The 27,520-nt window shown below is 40.5% G+C and overlaps 2 protein-coding genes and 1 pseudogene across 2 annotated transcripts; all 3 read right to left on the bottom strand.

Moving 5' to 3' along the window:
- Positions 1-13,218: 13,218 nt before the first annotated feature.
- LOC121404004 lies at positions 13,219-14,576 on the bottom strand (annotated as a pseudogene).
- A 418-nt stretch (positions 14,577-14,994) lies between these two features.
- Positions 14,995-16,835, bottom strand: LOC111081013 (acidic repeat-containing protein-like; the record flags this gene model as incomplete). Its single annotated transcript, XM_022376922.2, has 3 exons — positions 14,995-15,766; positions 15,843-16,105; positions 16,167-16,835. Coding segments are annotated over 3 exons (1,230 nt in total), but the record flags the coding sequence as incomplete, so codon positions are not given.
- Positions 16,836-21,150: 4,315 nt separating this feature from the next.
- LOC121404003 (HMG box-containing protein C19G7.04-like) lies at positions 21,151-22,665 on the bottom strand (the record flags this gene model as incomplete). The annotated part of the gene is given in 3 exon segments (XM_041592513.1): positions 21,151-21,604; positions 21,691-21,947; positions 22,015-22,665. Coding segments are annotated over 3 exon segments (1,206 nt in total), but the record flags the coding sequence as incomplete, so codon positions are not given.
- Between the last annotated feature and the right edge of the window lie 4,855 nt (positions 22,666-27,520).

Here is a 27,520-nt window from a genome sequence, read left to right as displayed (position 1 = left end):
GCACTCCGGAAAATAAAATAGTCTTAAGCAACGCACGCAGTTACTAAAATTAAGAACTCTCGATCAGCGAAAAACACAGCACGAAATTCTCGGTCACCCACTTCTTGGCGATATTTCGCAACCACTCGGCCTCGAATCACAGATATCACCTTCGCGATGCGGAGGTAGCAAAAACCCAATTTCCAACTGCAGCCCGCACCTTCCGGGATGCAGCATCTGCAAAACCACCCTAACCCACTAAAAATTGTCAACGAAGCACCAAGCTTCGACCTAGTTACCACGCCCTACAATTATTATTATCCAATAACCTTAAGTCAGCAAGAATTAATTATTTCCGGGTCTCAGGTGCGATCGCCAGCTGCATAAAAGGGCCAAGATCGGCCGAAAGACTAGGCAGTCCATCAGCCCGAATACAAGATACAGGCAGTCCATCAGCCCGAACACAAGACACTGCACTAGGCAGTCCATCAGCCCAAACACAAGACACTGCACAAGGCAGTCCATCAGCCCAAACACAAGACACTGCACAAGGCAGTCCCTCAGTCACACACCCAAGACACTGCACTAGGCAGTCCCTCAGTCACACACCAAAGACACTGCACGCAGTCCATCAGCGCACCATTCGATACGAGTTGAAGAAGCAGAATTTAAGTGAATGAAGAAAGTGAATGAAAAGAATGAAGAATACTGAATAAAAACTAAGAAACCAACAAACAAAATCGTCGCCTCATCATTTCTCGCTGCCTACTACCTTCTTTTACGAGCCAGCCCGACACCTGAAGTCACCTACAAACTAAAAATTTTCTTGTAGCGGACCCTGGACAGACTGATGCTTACCTCAGCCTGAAATAGGACCCTCACAATGTTAACAATATATTTGGTTCAACGTAATTAATTTTGAAATTCTTAAAAGTTCTTGTGTATGGACATTTAGTGGGTTTTTTTGCTTTAAAATCCCTTTTATACAATTGTCTTCTATTATTTGCTTAGTTTCTTTGCTATATATTTTGTCTTCGTAACTATAATATTTATCGAATATTAATTCTGCTAAAATATTATTTTGGTTATCTGGATATGGCACAATTTTATATACTGGGATATTAGCAATTTCGCTCGGAATATTGGAGATTATATAGATTTCGTTTGTATTAACTTTTAGCCATGTAGAAGTTTTAATATTTAACAATTTCTCAGAATTTATATGTTTCAGGTAATCTTGTTTTAGTAGTTTTGGGTTAAAAATACCAAGTCTAGTTAGTTGCATTCCCATTTCTATATCCTCAATGTATTTTGTGAAGTGTTGTAGGTTGAAGATTAAAATTTCTAATTGTTGCTTTTTGTTGTTTTCTTCGTTTAATTGGTTTATTATCTCAATTCCATGGTTTACTACTTCTATAACTAAATTTAGTTCATTTGTTTGGATGCTATGTGTTGCGAGATTTTCTATTCTCTGTTCTAATTCTTTCTTGTCTTCTTGATCTAGTGTGCCAAATAAGTATTTATAGGCGGTACCTACAATATTTATTAGGCCTCTCTTGTTGCGTTTACCAATTTTTAAGCCATTTATTTCCCTATTTAATTTATCTACTAGGTATTTTACTTGGATTACGTTTTCAAATTTATTAGCCATTACTTGAAGGTTTTGATAGATTTCTTCAGTTTTTGTTACATTAACTGTTAAGTAATGGTATTCATAGTTAATCGGGAGGTCGATTAATCCCGTTTTAAATATGAGGTATCCGTTTCTGGACTCAATCGGATTTATTTCAATATTTTGTCCTACTGTTGTAGAGACCATTAATGTCATGATGACGATGATTTTAATTATGTTGCCGTTGATCGTTACTTTCCGATTGGATGGGCGGCCTGGAATTATTGTATTTGCTAATATTAATTTTCTTTTCCTTTTTATATTTGTTTTTGTAATTTGTTATCTTTCTTCCCCTATTCTTTTCTTCGTAGTGTTTTTCATCTATTTTGGTTATTTCACCCGTCTTTTTGAAAGGGTTAGTTATTTTGGACTTCACTAGAGGTGATTTTCTAAACCTAGTGTCTACTTTAAAGTCGTTACGACTTTGGTTCAACTGGGTGATCTGATTCACCTTGTTCAGTTGAGTATCGTACTCTGGACTTCCTGCGTATATGAATATATCTGCAGGTGTTCTGTTGGTATTATTATGTCGGGTCTTGTGATTATATGTGTATATTATTAGTTCAAATTTAGTGTATTTGTTTTCGAGGTCATTCTCACTGGATATGATCCTCAATTTTTCGTTCACCGTTTTATGGAATCTTTCAACGTCTGATATTCCATTTTTACTGGATGTGATTAGGATCTTGACGTCTTCCGAGATAAGCCATGCTTGCAATGCTGCGCACATAAAGACTGAATCTTTGTCGGCTTTAATTTCTTGGGGTTTTCCCATTTCATTAAAGACTTTTAGTATCGCCCTTTAGGTTTATAACCAGTCACGACTGTTCACTTCTATTAGTGTAGCGAATTTTGAGTATATATCGATACATGATAGGAACTGTTGGTAACCTATCAGATAGAAGTCCATTACGTAACGTTCTCGGATGCTTAAGACTTCCGGTGTTACTTCAAATGAAAACTTGGTGTTTCTATGCTCGGTCTTGGCAATATTCCACGTTGTGCATTCGTTTATTATATTTTGTATCAATTTTTGGTGGTCAGGGTAGTAGTGTTTTCCCTTAAACCAATTGATGGTTTTCTCTATTCCAGGGTGAAGTAATTCTTTATGGTTTTCAATTATCAATTCTTTGAATTCCGCGTAATTGGGTATATCTATGAGTTTTGAACTTGATTTCATAACTTTTGTGAAATTGTTTGGACTGATAATTTCCAAATACGCTTGTTGGAAAATTGGGAAATCAGTCTCGTTATGGAAATATAATGCACTCTTTTTGGTACATAGATATTCCTTAATGAGTTCTTTAGCCAAGGTGTTGGTCATATCCTTGTATGTGATTTTGATAATCAATTTATGGAAATAGTGTTGTGTAGTTACTTTATCTTCATCTCCCTTGATCAACTCAATCTGACGATTGAAATAGTTGATTGGTCGTTCTGTAATGGGAATATGATTGAGATTGTCTTCTTGCGCACTGTGGATTGTGGCGCCTGCACTGTCAGAGACTTCTCCGAGTAGATTTTCGTTAACTTTAACTCGGGAAAGGGCGTCCGCTACATGGTTTTCTTTGCCAGGTAGATATTTGATTTTGAAGTCGAATTCGTTTAATTTGATCTTCCACCTTTGTAGTTTCATGTTTGGTTCTTTGAGGTTGTTTAACCATACTAATCTTCTTCTCTTCTTTAGGATCTTCTTTAGGATCTATTATTGCTCGTTTCTTTAGTTTGAGCGTCATAGGCTTGGCTATGTTAGCGAAATTAGGAATGAACTTCCTATAAAATCCGCATAGTCCTAAGAATGACTTGATTTGTTTCGTGGTTTCGGGGATGGGAAACCCTGTGATGGCTATGATCTTGTTAGGATTTGGTACCATTCATTCGGGTGTAACTATATGACCTAGGAACTCAGTTTCTTTCTTCAGAAACTCACACTTATCCATTTGTAGCTTGAGGTTTGCGTCTTACTTTGCGTCAGCTTACCAAAGACTTTTCTTAGAGACAGAAGGTGTTCATCCAATGAAGTGGAGAAAATTATTATGTCGTCTAAGTACACCAAACAGTCTGTGAAAATTAAGTCTTCCAAAAGATCGTTCATGCATCTTTGGAATGTGGCAGGGGCGTTGGTTAGCCCAAATGGCATTCCAGTATACTCGTAATGACCATGTTTGGTAGAGAAAGCGGTTTTCGCGATCGAGTTAGGTTCCATTGAGATTTGATGGAAACCTTTTGCCAAATCGATTGTAGTGAAGTATTGGCACTTTCCTAATTTGTCTAGGATTTCATCTATTCTTGGAGTTGGAAACTTATCCTTTATGGTTATCTCGTTGAGACCTCTATAGTCTACGACTAACCTGTACTTCTGTTTTCCGGAAGCTTCTCCACTAATAATGATTGGGAATGTTCTTTCTCCTAACCTTACAGTATTGTCTCTGTAACTAATTATGGCTTTGCTAGCCATCAGATATTCTCTTCCTAGAAGGATATCGTAGTTGTCCGAGAAGTTATACAGGTAGAACTTCTGCTCACTGGGACAGACTTTGTTGGGGGGCCTAACTATACTTTTGGTTAACTTAACTGGTCCGTTGATGGTATGGACCTTGAGGTTTTCTATATTTATGGGGGCATTCGGAATGTTTTCTTTTATGATGTTTATTGATGATCCCGAATCCACGATACCACGATTTTGTTATTTAATTTTATGTTTATATAGGATCCCCCTCGGTTTCTTCCGAGGCTGTTTGATGAAAATTTACATCCATTTTCATCTGGTCGCTTTGACTTTCCCGAATCCTTTTAGTACGTTGATTGGGCCTGCTGCCACTAGCTTGGTTCTGATTCATTTGATAATTCGCTGGATTCTGTGCTTGACCTTTATTCAAGGAGTTACGAAACTCCTGTTGCAGTACAGGATTGTTATTATTGTGCCTAGATGTACCTGAACCAAATGGATTCTGAGCCTGTTGTGTATTACTACTAAAGTTTGGGTAATAATTCCCATTATTCTTCTGAGCGGACTGCTGCGGTTTATGCTGATCTTTATTGGTATTCTTATTTTCTATCCTAGCTTCGTACAAGCCTTCTTCTTGAGCGGCTTTTTTAAGTTTAGACAGTGTTGTTATGTCTTTTCGGACTAAGGTCATAAAGGTCCTATCTGGGAGTTTACGCGATATTACATCTTTAATTGTATTATTTAATGCGTTGTGATAGATCAGGGTGTTGGCTGCACTGTTTTCTAATGCTAGCTTATTGGTAACTACAAGGGCTTTAGTTTCTAGATCTTCTTTAAACTTACGAAGACTCCCATTGAATTTTGTGAAATAGATTTGTCGCAGAAGTTCTTCGTATGGTGTGTGGTCCTTGAATTCGTCTATCAGAGCATTCTTCAGTTCCATCCAGGTGTTGGGTTGCACCATTTGTGAGAGTCGTTGTGCTTCTTCGTTGTGAGGATATATCATCGACGTAACTACTTTTCCGATTTCGAAGTTGACACTATTTTTCTTTTGTCTCATTTCGTTGGATCGGATGCACCCGAGACTTTTGATTCTACTTGTCGGATGTACATACAAAATATCGGTATTTTTGTGCGATAGGCGAAACGAAATCGACGGTAACACATCTGTATATTCAAATAAGACAGCATCCTGTTTTTTTATTGTTTTAAAATCTGAATCCAAAAGACAAAAGACACACGCATGTATGCATATAGACACAAGTATAGATATATTTTGATAATGGAATCATTTTTTTTAACAGAGCTCAATGTGAAGGCAAATACTAGGGAAGCCTGGAAGTTTCTAGCTAACCTTAAAAATTGCAACATAGAAACTCTAGAACAATTTGATTTAGAAAAAGCTGGGTCGTACTTAGAATGGCTAAAAGAACAAGTGCCTGCTGAAGCCAGAAGCATTGATGCCACATTGCATGCATCAAAAGAAAACGAGAATCCGAAATTTGCTCTTGAAGATCTAGAAATGGTCCTAGGTCGAAACAAGAAAACATCAGGAGGCTTTGACAAGATCACTTATGAGATGCTCAACGCATTAAACAGGGACACTAAGGCAGAATTAGTCAAATTCTACAACAACAAAATTGCAAACTGTGAAGTACCAGCTGAGTGGCGCACAATTAAAATCACGCCAATCCCAAAAAAAAACGAGAAGGAACGTGCGAGTCGCTTCTGGGGACGCGACTCTACTTATACCCGTACTCAGTCCGTATATACATTTTTGAGCATATGATTTTTTAGAATTATAGAATAAAAAAAAAAATTTTACATTTAACATTTTTTTGCTACATCTGCTATCTACATCTACAATGTATATTCTACATCTAACATGTAGATTGTACATGTTCCATTTAGATTCTGCATCTCCTCTGCTAGGGGTTGCTCGTGCACTGAACGAGGCAGAGTGTGCGAGCGAGAAAGGAATCAGTTGCATGAATTTCTTCATTCTGGCTACAACTATGATCCGATCTGATTCAGATTCGGCAGTCTGGTAGATATGGACATTCTCTACGATACTGCGTTTTCAGTTTCAGTTTTTATCGTATCTTTAAAATTGTGTCTGCCACAGATTTTCGTCCTTTGCGGGGGCGGAAGGGCGCTGGGCGAAATTCTGAAATACACTTGTAGCAGTGTGATATCACATAAGTCTGGAAACCAAATTTGGTTTCTTTAGCTCTTATAGTCTTTGAGATCTAGGCGCTCATCGAGACGGACAGACGGACAGACAGACAGACAGACAGACAGACAGACAGACAGACGGACAGACAGACTTGGCTCTATCGACTCGGCTATTGATGCTGATCAAGAATATATATACTTTATGGGGTCGAAACGTTTCCTTCTCTGCGTTACACACATCCACTTTTACCACAAATCTAATATACCCCTTAACTCTTTTTTGAGTACGGGTATAACAAAGATCTATCAGACATACAAAATTTTCGACCAATATCCTTAATATCGGTCCTGGCCAAAACAGTTAACAGCATTATCAAAATCAAGCTTGAAAAATATATACAGGACAACGAAATTCTACCCTATAGGTCTTATGCGTATCAGAAGGATAAGTCAGCTGCAATGTGCATTAATGATGTGATCAATGAGGTAGCTGCAAGGAAAAAAGGCAAGGAGCATGTGGTAGTAGCGGCTGTTGACCTAAACAACGCTTACAACTGTGTAAACTTGAATTTTTTAAAGATGTTAATGGAAAATGAAAGTTTTCCGAAAATGTATGTAGACTGGATTATAAGTTTCATGTCCATTAGGTTGCTAAGACTGGGAGATGCAGTAGAAGTGGTGCAAGGAGGATTACCCCAGGAATCATGTCTTTCACCACTACCTTTTAATATCTACACCAAAAGACTACATCAGGTAGGGGGCTGCAACACACAAATCATGCAATTTGCCGACGATTTTATATTGGTGTCACACGGGTATAACTATGCGGCTGTAGTTGCAAATCTGAAAAACAAGTTAAACGATTTTAGCCTATTATGTGGCGATCTGGGCTTCAGTTTCAATCCTAGCAAATCTGTGATTATGAACATGGGAAGGGAAGGTGGAAGGTCTCTGAACATAGAAGTTAAAAATGTTCTAATACCAGTGAAAAAAGCTTTTTATTTCTAGGCAGGCTTATAAGTTCTAACATGTCCAATACCAGTCATATAAAAATGGTAAAAGAAGTAACTAGGAAAAGTAGTAAGCTTATACAATTAGCGACAACTATCAAGTCGGGACTGAAACCTAAGACTAGCGTTAATATCTTCAAATCGTTTATAAGAAGCAAGCAAGAATATGCAATTACCAGCTTCTCTGACATGGGAGTTGGGTCCAATAAAGACATGGAAATTGCACAGGCAGGAGTGCTGCAAGCACGAAATCTTTGTGTTGGCGGGAATAATGCCTCCAAGTTTCAGGGCTTAGTGGCTTACAGCCAAAGAACTTTTCAAGGTCAAGAAGCTGAATCCCAGGATGTTCGAAAGCATAAGACTATCAAAAGCAAAGACGAGTTACACTTGTACCTTAGAAGAATTTAAAACTTTCTTCGACAATTCACAAAGCTGTGATAATTATAAACACTGTAAAAAGATTAATGTAAGAGAAAAAGAAATGACAAAGAACAAAGAAGAATACTCGAGGGAGGAAATCAGAGCCAGATTCTCTGAAATCTTGGAAAAATATTCAAAAGAAGGCTGGAATATTCTGTCCACAGATGCATCGGTCATGCAGGACAGGTGTGGTATAGGAATTGTAGAGTTACCCAGTGGAAATATATATAAATATAGAACAGTAACTAGGCTTTCATCTGTAGGGGCCGAACTGATAGGCCTTAAAAAAGCGAGTGAGATATGTGCCAATAATGGATACAAGAAAGCTGTTATTTGTTGTGATGGTCTAGGAGCGATAAAACTAGTAAACAATAAACAAACAGACTCATACATAGTAAAAGACATTCACAATATTATCGACACATCAGGCATGGAAAAACTGGATATTCTATGGATTCCAGGGCACAAAGGGGTAACGATAAACGAAAAGGCTGATATGGCAGCAAAAGACGCCATACGAGAAGGGGAAACCATTTAAATTCAATTTAGTGTGAAAGAAGCCTTAAGAGAAATTAAAAACTCCTTAGAACACAAGTGGAACGAGGAGTATAAACAAAAATGTAGTAACAAGTAACAAATCTTTCCAAACATACCCAAAAAACCATGGCACTATAATTTAAAATGGAATGCAAAAAGCATAAAGACAATAAACAGACTGATGACAGGACACACGTACGATAAAGCCTTTCTATACAAAATTAAAGCGATTGATTCGGATATCTGTGAGTCATGTAATGTCACAGAACCCGCTGAACATCTGCTTTTTAAATGCCAAAGATTCGTCCGTCTTAGGGGTAAGTATCGAATTTTTAAATATTATAAGGATCTTAATGAACTCTTGATCAAAAAAGAGCCACTCCACCTCAGAGAACTGGCACAGTTTATAAAAAGCGCTAATATAGACTTTTAAGCATTTTGTGATAAATCATTTTAGATTAAACGAGAAGGAACGTGTGAGTCGTTTCTGGGGACACGACTCTACTTATACCCGTACTCAGTCAGTATATACATACACTTTTGAGCTTATGATTTTTTAGAATTTTTTGCTACATATGCTATCTACATCTACATATAAAATGTCTATTATACATCTAACATGTAGATTGTACATGTTCCATTCATATTCTACATCTCCTCCGCTAGGGGTTGCTCGCGCACTGAACGCGGCAGAGTGTGCGAGCGAGAAGGAAAATGAGTTGCGTTGTCGATTGTTGGAGGAGGGGGAGGGGAAGCAACTGAAAATTAATTTCTTCATTCTGGCTATAATTATGATCCGATCTGATTCAGATTCGGCAGTCTGGTAGATATGGGCATTCTCTACGATACTGCGTTTTTAGTTTTATCGTTTCTTTTAAATTGTGCCTGCCACAGATTTTCGTCCTTTGTGGGGGCGGAAGGAGGCGGGGCGAAATTTTGAAATACACTTGTAGCAGTGTGATATCACATGAGTCTGGAAACCAAATTTGGTTGCCCTAGCTCTTATAGTCTCTGAGATCTAGGCGCTCAACAAGACAGACAGACAGACAGACAGACAGACAGACAGACGGACAGACGGACAGACAGACATGGCTATATCGACTCGGCTATTGATGCTGATCAAGAATATATATACTTTATGGGGTCGGAAACGTTTCCTTCTCTGCGTTACACACATCCACTTTTACCACAAATCTAATATACCCCTTAACTCTTTTTTGAGTACGGGTATAACAAAGATCTATCAGACATACAAAATTTTCGACCAATATCCTTAATATCGGTCCTGGCCAAAACAGTTAACAGCATTATCAAAATCAAGCTTGAAAAATATATACAGGACAACGAAATTCTACCCTATAGGTCTTATGCGTATCAGAAGGATAAGTCAGCTGCAATGTGCATTAATGATGTGATCAATGAGGTAGCTGCAAGGAAAAAAAGCATGGAGCATGTGGTAGTAGCGGCTGTTGACCTAAACAACGCTTACAACTGTGTAAACTTGAATTTTTTAAAGATGTTAATGGAAAATGAAAGTTTTCCGAAAATGTATGTGGACTGGATTATAAGTTTCATGTCCATTAGGTTGCTAAGACTGGGAGATGCAGTAGAAGTGGTGCAAGGAGGATTACCCCAGGGATCATGTCTTTCACCACTACCTTTTAATATCTACACCAAAAGACTACATCAGGTAGGGGACTGCAACACACAAATCATGCAATTTGCCGACGATTTTATATTGGTGTCACACGGGTATAACTATGCGGCTGTAGTTGCAAATCTGAAAAACAAGTTAAACGATTTTAGCCTATTATGTGGCGATCTGGGCTTCAGTTTCAATCCTAGCAAATCTGTGATTATGAACATGGGAAGGGAAGGTGGAAGGTCTCTGAACATAGAAGTTAAAAATGTTCTAATACCAGTGAAAAAAGCTTTTTATTTCTAGGCAGGCTTATAAGTTCTAACATGTCTAACATACCAGTCATATAAAAATGGTAAAAGAAGTAACTAGGAAAAGTAGTAAGCTTATACAATTAGCGACAACTATCAAGTCGGGACTGAAACCTAAGACTAGCGTTAATATCTTCAAATCGTTTATAAGAAGCAAGCAAGAATATGCAATTACCAGCTTCTCTGACATGGGAGTTGGGTCCAATAAAGACATGGAAATTGCACAGGCAGGAGTGCTGCGAAGATGTGTAGGTTTGCCTCCTGATACAAGCAAGCACGAAATCTTTGTGTTGGCGGGAATAATGCCTCCAAGTTTCAGGGCTTAGTGGCTTACAGCCAAAGAACTTTTCAAGGTCAAGAAGCTGAATCCCAGGATGTTCGAAAGCATAAGACTATCAAAAGCAAAGACGAGTTACACTTGTACCTTAGAAGAATTTAAAACTTTCTTCGACAATTCACAAAGCTGTGATAATTATAAACACTGTAAAAAGATTAATGTAAGAGAAAAAGAAATGACAAAGAACAAAGAAGAATACTCGAGGGAGGAAATCAGAGCCAGATTCTCTGAAATCTTGGAAAAATATTCAAAAGAAGTCTGGAATATTCTGTCCACAGATGCATCGGTCATGCAGGACAGGTGTGGTATAGGAATTGTAGAGTTACCCAGTGGAAATATATATAAATATAGAACAGTAACTAGGCTTTCATCTGTAGGGGCCGAACTGATAGGCCTTAAAAAAGCGAGTGAGATATGTGCCAATAATGGATACAAGAAAGCTGTTATTTGTTGTGATGGTCTAGGAGCGATAAAACTAGTAAACAATAAACAAACAGACTCATACATAGTAAAAGACATTCACAATATTATCGACACATCAGGCATGGAAAAACTGGATATTCTATGGATTCCAGGGCACAAAGGGGTAACGATAAACGAAAAGGCTGATATGGCAGCAAAAGACGCCATACGAGAAGGGGAAACCATTTACATTCAATTTAGTGTGAAAGAAGCCTTAAGAGAAATTAAAAACTCCTTAGAACACAAGTGGAACGAGGAGTATAAACAAAAATGTAGTAACAAGTAACAAATCTTTCCAAACATACCCAAAAAACCATGGCACTATAATTTAAAATGGAATGCAAAAAGCATAAAGACAATAAACAGACTGATGACAGGACACACGTACGATAAAGCCTTTCTATACAAAATTAAAGCGATTGATTCGGATATCTGTGAGTCATGTAATGTCACAGAACCCGCTGAACATCTGCTTTTTAAATGCCAAAGATTCGTCCGTCTTAGGGGTAAGTATCGAATTTTTAAATATTATAAGGATCTTAATGAACTCTTGATCAAAAAAGAGCCACTCCACCTCAGAGAACTGGCACAGTTTATAAAAAGCGCTAATATAGACTTTTAAGCATTTTGTGATAAATCATTTTAGATTAAACGAGAAGGAACGTGTGAGTCGTTTCTGGGGACACGACTCTACTTATACCCGTACTCAGTCAGTATATACATACACTTTTGAGCTTATGATTTTTTAGAATTTTAGAAAAAAAAAAAAAAATTTTACATTTTTTTGCTACATATGCTATCTACATCTACATATAAAATGTCTATTATACATCTAACATGTAGATTGTACATGTTCCATTCATATTCTACATCTCCTCCGCTAGGGGTTGCTCGCGCACTGAACGCGGCAGAGTGTGCGAGCGAGAAGGAAAATGAGTTGCGTTGTCGATTGTTGGAGGAGGGGGAGGGGAAGCAACTGAAAATTAATTTCTTCATTCTGGCTATAATTATGATCCGATCTGATTCAGATTCGGCAGTCTGGTAGATATGGTCATTCTCTACGATACTGCGTTTTTAGTTTTATCGTTTCTTTAAAATTGTGCCTGCCACAGATTTTCGTCCTTTGTGGCGGCGGAGGGGAAGGAGGCGGGGCGAAATTTTGAAATACACTTGTAGCAGTGTGATATCACATGAGTCTGGAAACCAAATTTGGTTGCCCTAGCTCTTATAGTCTCTGAGATCTAGGCGCTCAACAAGACAGACAGACAGACAGACAGACAGACAGACGGACAGACGGACAGACAGACATGGCTATATCGACTCGGCTATTGATGCTGATCAAGAATATATATACTTTATGGGGTCGGAAACGTTTCCTTCTCTGCGTTACACACATCCACTTTTACCACAAATCTAATATACCCCTTAACTCTTTTTTGAGTACGGGTATAAAAAGTATAGGGAAATGACTTTTAACGCCTGTTAAGCTCGCTGACAGGAAGTCTGTGCAGGCCACAAGGGGAGGCCTGTTTAAAAAAAAAAACATATATATATTTAAATAAATTACAAAAAAGATACAATTTTTACAAACAAGTTTTAAACAAAACATTCGGAGGTTTTACACTCTTCGATCTGTTTGTCAAACTCTCAAGATCTCACTAAACACATATTTCTGGAGACACACCTTGGGCCCATCAAGCGTCCGAACCTGAATAATCGGACAAAAAGTCACACACCAGTACCTGATCAATGTGGCACCACAGCTGCGATCAAATCCCTGTCATCCATGCGATGATTTAATAAAAAAAAAAATAAAAAATAATGGAACCATTTTTCGGTATAAACAGAGATGGTGTAAGCGTTGGTTGCATATGAAATATATATATACATTCAAACAAGACAAGTCGAAGTAGAAACATCCGGTTCTGGCTCAGGGTTTGACTTGCCCCAAAAAAACAAAATAAAGTACCTAAAGTACCTTCGCTGTGGACCTACGCTGAAATGGTCGTGGCTATGGCACAGGAGCACGGTACCGATCTGGGGCTGGGAGCAATTGTTCTGTTCTCGATGATATTATGGTATTATTATGATATTATTTTAATTATGGTGCTTACGCCCAAGAAAGCTCAGCGTGCCGCTCCTCCTGCTTAGCCGGAAGTCAACCACGGACCGATGGCTGATGAACAACGAGAGCCTCCCCAACTCCTCCTCTTTTCTCCTGCTAGATTAGGTTAAGGAACTTATCATTTAATCATCTGTCAGTGTGGCGATTGACGCCACATTCTCGTTATCCTTTTTATGCTCACCGCCCTTCTGCTTGGCATATGCCGCACTCAAAAGGATCATGACCGCCTTATGTGGTACATTGGCCTGCTTGTACTTCTTAAACTTATCCTTTACAAACTTAGCAAAGCCCTTGGCCTCGCCCGCCGGCTTCGACTCGGTATTGCCAAACTTGTTCTTTTTGTTCAGCAGCAGAACGACGGGGCCGCGACATATGGACAGCGGAGATTCTCCACCTTGCGAGATCTGGAGTGAGAGCTGCAAGAGGTGTGAAGAGTGAGGGGAGTGTGGGGTAAGGAGACAACAACCAGAGAATAAACCACAAAAAACTTACTCAAGATTGCAGCTCTCACATTTGTGCGTGTACTTATAATCAATGCTGTTGCTGTGGCAGACAGTGATGGCGGGCAGCTCTGGATACTTTTTGTTGGCGCAAAGGGCCCAGTTCTTCCACCCTCGTTGTTGAGCACCCAGGTGGCGGTATGGCACAGCTCGTGGATGAGCGTACATCGGAGTCTGTCAGCTGAGGTCAGCACCTCTTCGCTGAGCTCGATCGTGCTGATGCGTTTGGCGAGCTTACACTAGAAGAGGAAACGAAATAAACGATTAGAGGAAGTTCGTTGATTATGTGTGGTGGGACACGAACTTTCTCTTATTCAGGCATCGTCCAGCCGTGTTGCGCAGCCGCTTCGACCATGTGATTGTCACGTCCAGCTCATTGTTGAACACGTCCGCATTGAACATCTTATAGAGTCGCTCGGCCAGCTGTTCCTTGTTCTTGGCAGAGTTCTCCCGATAGAAGAGGGCCTCCTTGTCGCTGCACTCGCGGCTGACCTCTCCCCCCAGCGATTTTAGGAAACTGCATTTGCCCTCGATCCTCTTTGGTAGCTCTTTTAATTTCCTGGAGATCGCTTTGGGGGGTGCGGTTTGTGGTGCCAACAGCTTCAGAATGGGGCTGGCCTTGGGCGTTACATGGGTGTTCACCTCTTGCAGGCGCTTGTAGACGGGCGTGCCCGGTAGATAGTCGTTCTCCAGTTCTTCCAGCATATCCAGTTCACGGGCTCTACTCACAATCGCATCCGTCTCCTTTTCGTCCTCGTAGCCAATGTTTGGCTTGAACAGCCGTCGTCGTGTTGTAGCTTGGACTGTAGATGTTGCGGTGGCGGATTTGGTTCCGGTTGCGGTTGCGGATTCGATGTCAGCGGTTGCTTCTATTGGCGTTGCAGGGAGCCTGGCTTTCGTACCAGTCACTGGCTGTGTGAGTGTGTGTGTGTGGGCAGAGTAAACTACAAATAATTTGATTTACGAGACGATGAAAACTATTTGTTTTCAATCAATCCCCGTAACTGACGTGTTCGGGGATGTTATCGATATATAGTTTTTGATGATATATATTTTTGGAAACAAAAATATAGACATATATGTGGGGATATACCATCGACGTAACTACTTTTCCGATTTCGAAGTTGACACTATTTTTCTTTTGTCTCATTTCGTTGGATCGGATGCACCCGAGACTTTTGATTCTACTTGTCGGATGTCCATACAAAATATCGGTACTTTTGTGCGATAGGCAAAACGAAATCGACGGTAACACATCTGTATATTCAAATAAGACAGCATTCTGTTTTTTATTGTTTTGAAATCTGAACCCAAAAACTACGAGTAATGATATTATTAGTATACAGTATTTAGAAGATCGTTTAGACACACGCATGTATGCATATAGACACAAGTATAGATATATTTTGATAATGGAATCATTTTTCGGTATAAACAGAGATGGTGTAAGCGTTGGTTGCATATGAAAAATTGGTTTCCTTTTACAATTGTTTTAATATGATATATATATATACATTCAAACAAGACAAGTCGAAGTAGAAACATCCGGTTCTGGCTCAGGGTTTGACTTGCCCCAAAAAAACAAAATAAAGTACCTAAAGTACCTTCGCTGTGGACCTACGCTGAAATGGTCGTGGCTATGGCACAGGAGCACCGTACCGCTCTGGGGCTGGGAGCAATTGTTCTGTTCTCGATCCTTATTTTGATTATGGTGCTTACGCCCAAGAAAGCTCAGCGTGCCGCTCCTCCTGCTTAGCCGGAAGTCAACCACGGACCGATGGCTGATGAACAACGAGAGCCTCCTCAACTCCTCCTCTAGTCTCCTGCTAGATTAGGTTAAGGAACTAATCATCTAATCATCTAATGTCAGTGTGGCGATTGACGCCACATTCTCGTTATCCTTTTTATGCTCACCGCCCTTCTGCTTGGCATATGCCGCACTCAAAAGGCTCATGACCGCCTTATGTGGTACATTGGCCTGCTTGTACTTCTTAAACTTATCCTTTACAAACTTAGCAAAGCCCTTGGCCTCGCCCGCCGGCTTCGACTCGGTATTGCCAAACTTGTCCTTTTTGTTCAGCAGCAGAACGACGGGGCCGCGACATATGCGACAGCGGAGATTCTCCACCTTGCGAGATCTGGAGTGATAGCTGCAAGAGGTGTGAAGAGTGAGGGGAGTGTGGGGTAAGGAGACAACAACCAGAGAATAAACCACAAAAAACTTACTCAAGATTGCAGCTCTCACATTTGTGCGTGTACTTATAATCAATGCTGTAGCTGTGGCAGACAGTGATGGCGGGCAGCTCTGGATACTTTTTGTTGGCGCAAAGGGCCCAGTTCTTCCACACACGGCCGTGTCCACCCTCGTTGTTGAGCACCCAGGTGGCGGCATGGCACAGCTCGTGGATGAGCGTACATCGGAGTCTGTCAGCTGTGGTCAGCACCTCTTCGCTGAGCTCGATCGTGCTGATGCGTTTCGCGAGTTTACACTAGAAGAGGAAACGAAATAAACGATTAGAGGAAGTTCGTTGATTATGTGTGGTGGGACACGAACTTTCTCTTATTCAGGCATCGTCCAGCCGTGTTGCGCAGCCGCTTCGACCATGTGATTGTCACGTCCAGCTCATTGTTGAACACGTCCGCATTGAACATCTTATAGAGTCGCTCGGCCAGCTGTTCCTTGTTCTTGGCAGAGTTCTCCCGATAGAAGAGGGCCTCCTTGTCGCTGCACTCGCGGCTGACCTCTCCCCCCAGCGATTTTAGGAAACTGCATTTGCCCTCGATCCTCTTTGGTAGCTCTTTTAATTTCCTGGAGATCGCTTTGGGGGGTGCGGTTTGTGGTGCCAACAGCTTCAGAATGGGGCTGGCCTTGGGCGTTACTTGGGTGTTCTTCCCAATCCCCATGTCCTTCTTCACCTCTTGCAGGCGCTTGTAGACGGGCGTGCCCGGTAGATAGTCGTTCTCCAGTTCTTCCAGCATATCCAGTTCACGGGCTCTACTCACAATCGCATCCGTCTCCTTTTCGTCCTCGTAGCCAATGTTTGGCTTGAACAGCCGTCGTCGTGTTGTAGCTTGGACTGTGGATGTTGCGGTGGCGGTTTTGGTTCCGGTTGCGGTTGCGGATTCGATGTCAGCGGTTGCTTCTATTGGCGTTGCAGGGAGCCTGGCTTTCGTACCAGTCACTGGCTGTGTGAGTGTGTGTGTTTGGGCAGAGTAAACTACAAATAATTTGATTTACGAGACGATGAAAACTATTTGTTTTCAATCAATCCGCGTAACTGTCGTGTTCGGGGATGTTATCGATATATAATTTTTGATGATATATATTTTTGGAAACAAAAATATAGACATATATGTGGGGATATATCATCGACGTAACTACTTTTCCGATTTCGAAGTTGACACTATTTTTCTTTTGTCTCATTTCGTTGGATCGGATGCACCCGAGACTTTTGATTCTACTTGTCGGATGTACATACAAAATATCGGTATTTTTGTGCGATAGGCGAAAAGAAATCGACGATAGCACATCTGTATATTCAAATATCTTCAAGATGTATTCATATGTGGAGATTTTAATGCTCGTAATAGTGTATTCGGTGATAGTATGACCAATTCCAAAGGTCGTTTCATAGAAGATGTTTCCTTAAATGCTGGTTTCAAGTGGTTGAATGATGGGAGCTTAACCTTTAAACAGTCTCTAAATCTAATGTCGGGTTCCGTTTTGGATTTGACTTTTACCAACTTTGATTTGCTTTTCGACTGGCATATCCGTCCGCTAAGGATTGGTGGCAGCCATAATTTTCCTATATCAATTACAATCCAGAATATCAAAATAAAACCAAAGTTCTTTCTGTCTAAAGTAAAGTTATTTTAAAAACTGAACAACATTAGAGAGTTTCAGAACATCAATGATATAACAAACAAGGTGAAAAATGAAATTAGGTCATGCACTCACATATTAGAGAAAAGGTCTCCAAAGTTCTGGTGGACTGACGAACTTACACGTTTAAATAGAATTTTTAAGTCTACGCAAGCTAAAGCTATCAAATATCCAAATGCAGAGAACTTTGAAGCGGCCAGCCAAGCACGACTAGAATGGAAAAATGCTGTGAAAAAAGCAAAGAGAAACTCTAATCAGGATAAAATTGAAGAGATTAATCAGAGTCCTTCGTCTGGGAAACCTTGGCAATTTTTGAGGAATCTTAAAGGTCTAGGGAAACCTCAGATGCAAGAGTGGTCTCCATCCAATAACAGGGACTATTTAGACTTTCTGAGCAGTCAAATTCCACAAACAGAGTTAACTGCAACTTTTCCTAATAACATGGCTAACTCGCAGAGTACACAAACATTTTCTATGAAGGAATTAAGTGAGGTTATTAGAAATAAAAGATCAACGGCTGGTGGCATTGATGGGATCACATATGAAATGCTAGCATCTCTTTCGGAAGAGGTAATACAAAAACTATTGTCTTGTTTTAATGAGTCATATGATAGCTGCCAATTTCCAAATGCGTGGCGTAGCATTAAGATTTGTCCGATTCCAAAATGTGGTAAACCACTAGATGACATCAAAAACTTCAGACCAATATCGCTAATCTCAGTTCTTGCGAAATCTGTAAACGGCATGGTTAAAAATAGATTGTCTGAGTTTGTGGAAAAGAACAAGTTACTGCCCTTTAGGTGTTATGCTTATAGGAAAAAGAAAAGTGTTTCCATGTGTATTAACGATCTTTTGTCAACCATTCACTGCCTCAAACGGCAAAATAAGAAAATAGTAGTTGCTTGCCTTGACATAGAAAATGCATATAACTGTGTAAATGTGGCGTTCCTAAAAAAAATCATGTTGTGGATAAAAGTTCCTAACCAAATTATACTATGGATTCTAAATTTCTTGTCAGTAAGGTTTTTGCATTTAGGTGCGGAGACTGAGAAGGTTACAAATGGTCTGCCACAGGGAAGCTGTCTGTCGCCAGTTCTTTTTAATCTGTATACTCTTCGGTTACATCAAATTGAGGACAACGACACCAAGATTTTTCAATTTGCTGATGATTTCATAATCTTGTCAGCCAAATCCACTTTTTGTGAGGCTGCAATAAATTTACAAGGCAAGATCGACAGTTTTCAGCTCCTTTGTGGAGATCTAAGACTCAACCTGAATCCAACTAAGTGTTCGGTTATGGCTATGACACCATTCAAAACGAGAAGGAACGTGTGAGTCGTTTCTGGGGACACGACTCTACTTATACCCGTACTCAGTCAGTATATAAATTTTTGAGCTTATGATTTTTTAGAATTTTAGAATTTAAAAAAAAATTTAACATTTTACATTTTTTTGCTACATCTGTTATCTACATCTACATATATTATGTACATATATTCTACATCTAACATGTAGATTATACATGTACCATTTATATTCTACATCTCCTCCGCTAGGGGTTGCTCGCGCACTGAACGCGGCAGAGTGTGCCAGCGAGATGGAAAATGAGTTGCGTTGTCGTTGGCTGGAGGGGGCAGGGGAAGCATCTGAAAATTAATTTCTTCATTCTGGCTATCATTATGAATCTGATTCAGATTCGGCAGTCTGGTAGATATGGGCATTCTCTACGATACTGCGTTTTTAGTTTTATCGTATCTTTAAAAATGTGCCTGCCACAGATTTTCGTCTTTTGTGTGGGCGGAAGGGGGCGGGGCGAAATTTAGAAATACACTTGTAGCAGTGGGATATCACATGAGTCTGGAAATCAAATTTGGTTGCCCTAGCTCTTATAGTGTCTGAGATCCAGGCGCTCATCGAGACAGACAGACAGACAGATAGACAGACAGATAGACAGACGGACAGACAGACATTGCTATATCGACTCGGCTATTGATGCTGATCAAGAATATATATACTTTATGGGGTCGGAAACGTTTCCTTCTCTGCATTACACATATCCACTTTTACCACAAATCTAATATACCCCTTAACTCTTTTTTGAGTACGGGTATAAAAATAAGGAAAGAATCTGGGTCTGCCATGAAACTGTTGCAAATGGCCACCAATATTAAGAGTGGCCTAGGACCTCAAGTTGCCACAAATATATACAAAGCACACATTAGATCAAAAGCTGAATATGCGTCGACCACCAAGGCAAACCTAAATAAAGGTAACTTTGGGAAACTTTTTTGGCAGCCGCCAGGCCGGCGCTTTGGGGGTACGGCCGATACTCCAAAGCATGTGATTTTTGCGTTGGTGGGTGAAATGCCCCCAAACTTCAGAGCAATGTGTTTAACTGCCAAAGAGCTTTTGAGATTAAAGACTACACGATCTTTACAATAGTTACTCCAGCTCTCATCAGTAAATGTTCACGTAGTAGCAAACAAGTTTAGGGATATTTTTGAAATGACCAAACCAGCAGTGACTTTCACTGCAAATAAAAGACTACATCTATATAGTAACCCCTTTAATATAAACAAACTAAATGTACCTAAAGAACAAATTCTTGTTATGTATTATGAAATTCTCCACAATCTCAAGGAAACAAAGTACCATATCTTTGCAAGTGATGCCTCAATATGTGATAGTAAAGTGGGTATGGGTATTATTGATGTAAACGGAAAAAAGACTTATAGATTTAAATCAGAGATACAAATTTCGTCTGCTATGTCTGAATTATTTACAATTAACATGACCTGTCTCATTGCCAAGCAATTAAGACTAACTAAAGTAGCTATATTTACGGATAGTTTAGCAGCTATATATATGTTAAAAAATGCAGAATCAGATGCCTATCCAGTGGCAAATATTCACAACTTACTGGTATGGCCAGAATTAATCTCTGTGGACATCTACTGGATGCCAGGTCATATGGGTATCCCAATAAACGAACAAGCGGATGAAGCTGCAAAATCTGCCATCTCAAATGGGGTGTTTGTTAGGCTGAACTATACGTTAGGTGAAGCATGTCGAGAGGTCAAGAAAAGAGTTTTCGCCGTATGGAATGACTACTACAAGGAGGCTTCCTCATTGTCTGGTGGTTTTTTCTTTGATTTATTTCCAAATGTTCCAATTGAACCCTGGCACAAGAAGGTAAGATGGAACGCTCAGGATATGAGACTCCTGAATCGACTCATGATAAATCATACGTATGACAACGTTTTTTTTTTAAAAATGCAAAATAGTTAGTTGTGACCTATGTCCAACATGTAACGTAAGTGAATCTGCAAATCACCTGATTTTCAACTGCACAAGGCTCATGCCCCTAAGGCGTAAATTTAAAATGTTTAAGTATTTGTTTAAAGCAAATATCCTTCTACATATGAGGGAACTCGCGAAATTTGTAAGAGAAGCTAAATTAGACTTTTAATCTCGCGTCGTTAAAACACATCGAATGTAATTGTGTATATAACATATCAACTTAGTTTCTTGGCTTGAAGTTTTCTTTTGGCCAATTACTCTCTTTGAGAAAAATACAAATACAAATACGTGGCTATGGCACAGGAGCACCGTACCGCTCTGGGGCTGGGAGCAATTGTTCTGTTCTCGATCCTTATTTTAATTATGGTGCTTACGCCAAATAAAGCTCAGCGTGCCGCTCCTCCTGCTTAGCCGGAAGTCAACCACGGACCGATGACTGATGAACAACGAGAGCCTACTCAACTCCTCCTCTAGTCTCCTGCTAGATTAGGTTAAGGAACTAATCATCTAATCATCTAATGTCAGTGTGGCGATTGACGCCACATTCTCGTTATCCTTTTTATGCTCACCGCCCTTCTGCTTGGCATATGCCGCACTCAAAAGGCTCATGACCGCCTTATGTGGTACATTGGCCTGCTTGTACTTCTTAAACTTATCCTTTACAAACTTAGCAAAGCCCTTGGCCTCGCCCGCCGGCTTCGACTCGGTATTGCCAAACTTGTCCTTTTTGTTTAGCAGCAGAACGACGGGGCCGCGACATATGCGACAGCGGAGATTCTTCACCTTGCGAGATCTGGAGTGAGAGCTGCAAGAGGCGCGAAGAATGAGGGGGAATGAGGGGAGTGTGGGGTAAGGAGACAACAACCAGAGAATAAACCACAAAAAACTTACTCAAGATTGCAGCTCTCACATTTGTGCGTGTACTTATAATCAATGCTGTAGCTGTGGCAGACAGTGATGGCGGGCAGCTCTGGATACTTTTTGTTGGCGCAAAGGGCCCAGTTCTTCCACAAACGGCCGTGTCCACCCTCGTTGTTGAGCACCCAGGTGGCGGTATGGCACAGCTCGTGGATGAGCGTACATCGGAGTCTGTCAGCTGTGGACAGCACCTCTTCGCTGAGCTCGATCGTGCTGATGCGTTTGGCGAGCTTACACTAGAAGAGGAAACGAAATAAACGATTAGAGGAAGCTCGTTGATTATGTGTTGTGGGACACGAACTTTCTCTTATTCAGGCATCATCCAGCCGTGTTGCGCAGCCGCTTCGACCATGTGATTGTCACGTCCAGCTCATTGTTGAACACGTCCGCATTGAACATCTTATAGAGTCGCTCGGCCAGCTGTTCCTTGTTCTTGGCAGAGTTCTCCCGATAGAAGAGGGCCTCCTTGTCGCTGCACTCGCGGCTGACCTCTCCCTCCGGCGATTTTAGGAAACTGCATTTGCCCTCGATCCTCTTTGGTAGCTCTTTTAATTTCCTGGAGATCGCTTTAGGGGGTGCGGTTTGTGGTGCCAACAGCTTCAGAATGGGGCTGGCCTTGGCCGTTACTTGGGTGTTCATCCCAATCCCCATGTCCTTCTTCACCTCTTGCAGGCGCTTGTAGACGGGCGTGCCCGGTAGATAGTCGTTCTCCAGTTCCTCCAGCATATCCAGTTCACGGACTCTACTCACAATGTTTGGCTTGAACAGCCGACGTCGTGTTGTAGCTTGGACTGTGGATGTTGCGGTGGCGGTTTTGGTTTCGGTTCCGGTTGCGGATTCGATGTCAGCGGTTGCTTCTATTGGCGTTGCAGGGAGCCTGGCTTTCGTACCAGTCACTGGCTGTGTGAGTGTGTGTGTGTGGGCAGAGTAAACTACAAATAATTTGATTTACGAGACGATGAAAACTATTTGTTTTCAATCAATCCGCGTAACTGACGTGTTCGGGGATGTTATCGATATATAGTTTTTGATGATATATATTTTTGGAAACAAAAATATAGACATATATGTGGGGATATATCATCGACGTAACTACTTTTCCGATTTCGAAGTTGACACTATTTTGTCGGATGTACATACAAAATATCGGTATTGTTGTGCGATAGGCGAAACGAAATCGACGGTAACACATCTGTATATTCAAATAAGACAGCATCCTGTTTTTTTATTGTTTTGAAATCTGAATCCAAAACACAAAAGATGGAATCATTGTTCGGTATAAACAGTGATGGTGTAAGCGTTGGTTGCATATGAAAAATTGGTTTCCTTTTACAATTGTCTTAATATGATATAAGTTAACTCCAAAAGAGTTCAACGACACACAAACCATAAATCAAAAGAAGCACAATAGTTTGTTGCCCTGCCACTTGCAATAACATTGCGCAAGAAAAATATCAAAAAGTAAAATTCCATTTCCTGCCCGAACATGCGCCGAGACTTGAACTTCTCAAGAACCGCTCATTTCGGATCATCATCGCCCCACCCCGTCGTTGACACAGCGACAATGCTGACAGTGCGTCTGCACAGAGTCGGTTCTCCCGAAACCCCACTGCCGCTGCCAACATTCCGCCGCGTCGAATAATAGGTTACGTTAAGATTTTGTACGCTAGCTTAAGTCAGTTGATAAATTTGATTCGAATAAATAACTACATTTGCTCAAATAAAAAGAATTTTTCCTTTTGTTAAAAGGACAAAATTAACTGGCGCCCGAACAGGGACATGACTAGTGAACAATACAACAAAAAGTTTAGTACGTTCGCGAAAACTGCAACAACTTGCAGCCGTCGGTCTCGAAACGCAAAATACCGGTTCAACTCGCAACAATACTTCGTTATATTGCCCGGTATAGTCCATTGGTGGACTACCATTCCTGAAAGAGTTCCGTACTCAGGAAAGCCAACAACAAGGAGTGAATCTCAGGAATCTGAGTAGGTTTATAGCATCCAAAAAGGACCAATTCCGGATCACCCGTTGGAGGAGCCACATCTCAACGATGTTAAGGTAAGTAAGGTGATAAGAAAACAAAGTGAATACGAAAATTCTAGGAAAACTTCTGCCAGACAGGAAAAGAAACACAAAACTGAACAATTTAAACATAAGACAAGAAAGAAACAAATTTCGAGTATTCATATCTCATTAAATAATATTAAAACATTTTACAATGGCAAACCCCGACAACTTCATCAGACCAGCCGTTCTGGCCCATGATCCAAATAGACATCCAAAATAACAATAGAGAAGAAGTTACGCAGATGGTAACTACCTTAGTGACTACAATACTAGAACAGTCGTTACCAGGACTAATTAAAAATATAATCAATCCAAACGCTGACTTTCTCAACGTTGCTGATCAAGTTATTAATCCAGCTTTTGGAGGGAATTTGAACGATTTAGATAGAATCCCAGACATAGTAAAGTGTATTCCAGAATTTTCCGGTAATCCAGCCGAATTTAGCTACTAGAAAAAAGGAGTAGATAGAATTCTAACAACGTATGTCGCTCAAGAAGGAACTCCAAAACATTTTGGGATCATTCATTCCATTCGTAACAAAATTGTTGGGAACGCTGATACGGCATTAGAATCCTACAATGTTCCACTCAATTGGAATGCGACTTCCAAGTGCCTAACCCTTCACTATGGTGACAAAAGAGATCTGGGTACACTAGAATACCAGATGACTACAATAGTTCAGGGCAACCAATCAGTAGAAGAATTTCATCAGGTCGTTTATAAACAATTATCTCTGATTCTCAACAAAATAGGTTGCATGGAATTAGGTAGAGAAGCTGAACAATTAATGACAAAATTATACCGAGATAAAGCACTAGATACTTTCATAAGAGGACTACGGGGAGATCTCCCTCGACTTCTAGGAATGCGGAAACCAGTAGACCTCCCATCGGCACTACACCTGTGTCTTAAACTAAAAATCAAAATTTCCGCGCTGTTCATGCTAATAACAAAACCCCAATTTCAGGATTTAGAGGATCAAATCAAAAACCGATCCCAGCACCAAGATCAAATTTCAATTATAACAAACAACAACCTCAATACAATCAATATCAATATAATCAGTTTAAGCCCCCAATTCCACCACGTCAAAATTACAATTACCAACCTCCACAATTCGCGCAGAATTATTCTCGACAACAAGTCCCTCAGAATAACATTCCAAATCGCCCAATCGCACCTAAGCCGCAACCGAAACCAGAACCAATGGACATAGATCCAAGTATCCGTACTAGGAATGTAAATTACATGAATCGTCCGCAGTTCGAAGTAGGGAAAAGTAGGGAGTAGGGAAGTAGGGAGCGTATGACTGAGCTGCACCTACTCCTACTGAGTTTGCAAAGCTCATCGGTGCGCTTCCTAATAATGTTAGGCCATGTTTGCCGAGTTATGCGACATAGTGGCACAGTTTGCCATCTGTCATTTATTAATCGCTTAAAATGTTCTTTTATTTTGAGCTTGCAGGTGGCCATTGGCATACGAATATCCTCCTTATCTTGGAGAAGGGGGATTGTTGTACCAGCTCTGGCCAGCTCGTCCGCTATGCAGTTGCCTTCAATGTCCTGGTGGCCCGGGACCCATATTAGGCTGATGACGAACTGATAAGCCATCTAATGAACAGATTTGCGACAGTTTGCCACGGTAGCCGAACTTGTTGTTATCGCATTCAGCGATTTGATCGCAGCTTGGCTGTCACTATAGATATTTATGTGAGTTGCCGCAGGGGCTAGTTCCTGAAGACAGCTCAAAGCTTCCTTGATCGCTATGACTTCCGCTTGGAAGACACTGCAGTGATCCGGGAGCCTGAAGGATTGTCTTATGTTCAGCTGTTCGGAGTAGATTCCTCCTCCGACCTTGTTGTCCAGCTTTGAGCCATCAGTAAAGATTCGAATGGCTCCCTTTGGACCAGGTGGTCCCTCAAGCCAGTTGTTTCTGTGAGGGATGATTGTTTCGAAGGGGGTATCTGTATACTCCCTCGGAACGCAGTAGTCCGTTTTTGTGGAGACGATTTTGCTTCCATTTAGGATGGACGCATGACCGGTGTAATGTGACACCCATTGGTCAGAGTCTCTAAGACGGATTGCTGCCATTTCTGCCTGCTCCTTACCTGCAAGGTCAAGGCTCTGCAGGCATAGGATAGCATTTAGCGCATCCGTTGGTGTGGTGCTCAGAGCTCCACTGATGCATAGGGCTGCAGTACGCTGCACCTTGCCCAGTTGTTTAGTGATGGTCCCCTTTGATAGGGCAGGCCACCACACTGCGACTCCGTAGAGCAGTATTGGTCTTACTATTGCTAGGTAAATCCATTGGACTATTCTTGGGTTCATGCCCCATTTTAGCCCAATGGCCTTCTTGCAAGTGTAGAACGCTACGATGGCAGAATACGAACAATTAAAAACAGACTACGAGAATGAAAACAACTTCGAACAGAGTTTTGAAGAATACTTGCAAGAACCAGGTGACGATAACGTAAATGCAAATCCAGAACAATATGATCTTCATTTTTTAGTATAAAAAACTCCTCATTGCCTTACATCGAATGTAAACTGAGGAGTGGGAAAATTCTAAATGTATTAATAGATACAGCTATATTCAACCCAAACACGTCAATAACCCCACCTTAAATGAAAAACCATTTAATGCAGTAACCGTTAGTGGTAGTATTAGAATAACCCACTACAAAATGGCCAATCTTTTTAATATACCAGGTACTAATGTACAATTTTTCCTTTTACCAACTTTAAGAACATTTGACGCCATACTAGGAAATGACTATCTAAAAGAATTAGAAGCAGTCATTGATACCAATAAATAAATAATAAAAATAAAAAATGGAAACACCATTCCCATAAAAGAAAAACATTTCGAAGCCGTCAATATTATGTTCGATAGAACCGAACATTTGACGATAACCCAAAAATTAAAATTAGAAAAGCTTTTCAGAACTTATTCCAATTTATTCGCGATTCCAAACAAAACGAGAAGGAACGTTTGAGTCGCTTCTGGGGACGCGACTCTACTTATACCCGTACTCAGTCAGTATATACATTTTTGAGCTTATGATTTCTTAAAATTAAAAAAAAAAAAATTTTACATATTACATTTTTTTGCTACATCTGTTATCTACATCTACAATGTATATTCCACATCTAACATGTAGATTGTACATGTACCATTTAGATTCTACATCTCCTCCGCTAGGGGTTGCTCGCGCACTGAACGTGGCAGAGTGTGCGAGCGAGAAAGGAATCAGTTGCATGAATTTCTTCATTCTGGCTACAATTATGATTCGATCTGATTCAGATTCGGCAGTCTGGTAGATATGGACATTCTCTACGATACTGCGTTTTCAGTTTCAGTTTTTATCGTATCTTTAAAATTGTGTCTGCCACAGATTTTCGTCCTTTGCGGGGGCGGAAGGGCGCTGGGCGAAATTCTGAAATACACTTGTAGCAGTGTGATATCACATAAGTCTGGAAACCAAATTTGGTTTCTTTAGCTCTTATAGTCTTTGAGATCTAGGCGCTCATCGAGACGGACAGACGGACAGACAGACAGACAGACAGACAGACAGACAGACAGACAGACGGGGGCAGACAGACTTGGCTCTATCGACTCGGCTATTGATGCTGATCAAGAATATATATACTTTATGTGGTCGGAAACGTTTCCTTCTCTGCGTTACACACATCCACTTTTACCACAAATTTTACATACCCCTTAACTCTTTTT

This window comes from Drosophila obscura, unplaced genomic scaffold, assembly GCF_018151105.1.
Source record: "Drosophila obscura isolate BZ-5 IFL unplaced genomic scaffold, ASM1815110v1 contig_18, whole genome shotgun sequence".
Classification (NCBI taxonomy): domain Eukaryota; kingdom Metazoa; phylum Arthropoda; class Insecta; order Diptera; family Drosophilidae; genus Drosophila; species Drosophila obscura.
The sequence above is the reverse complement of the archived record's forward strand: the minus strand, read 5'-3'. Positions and strand labels throughout refer to the sequence as shown.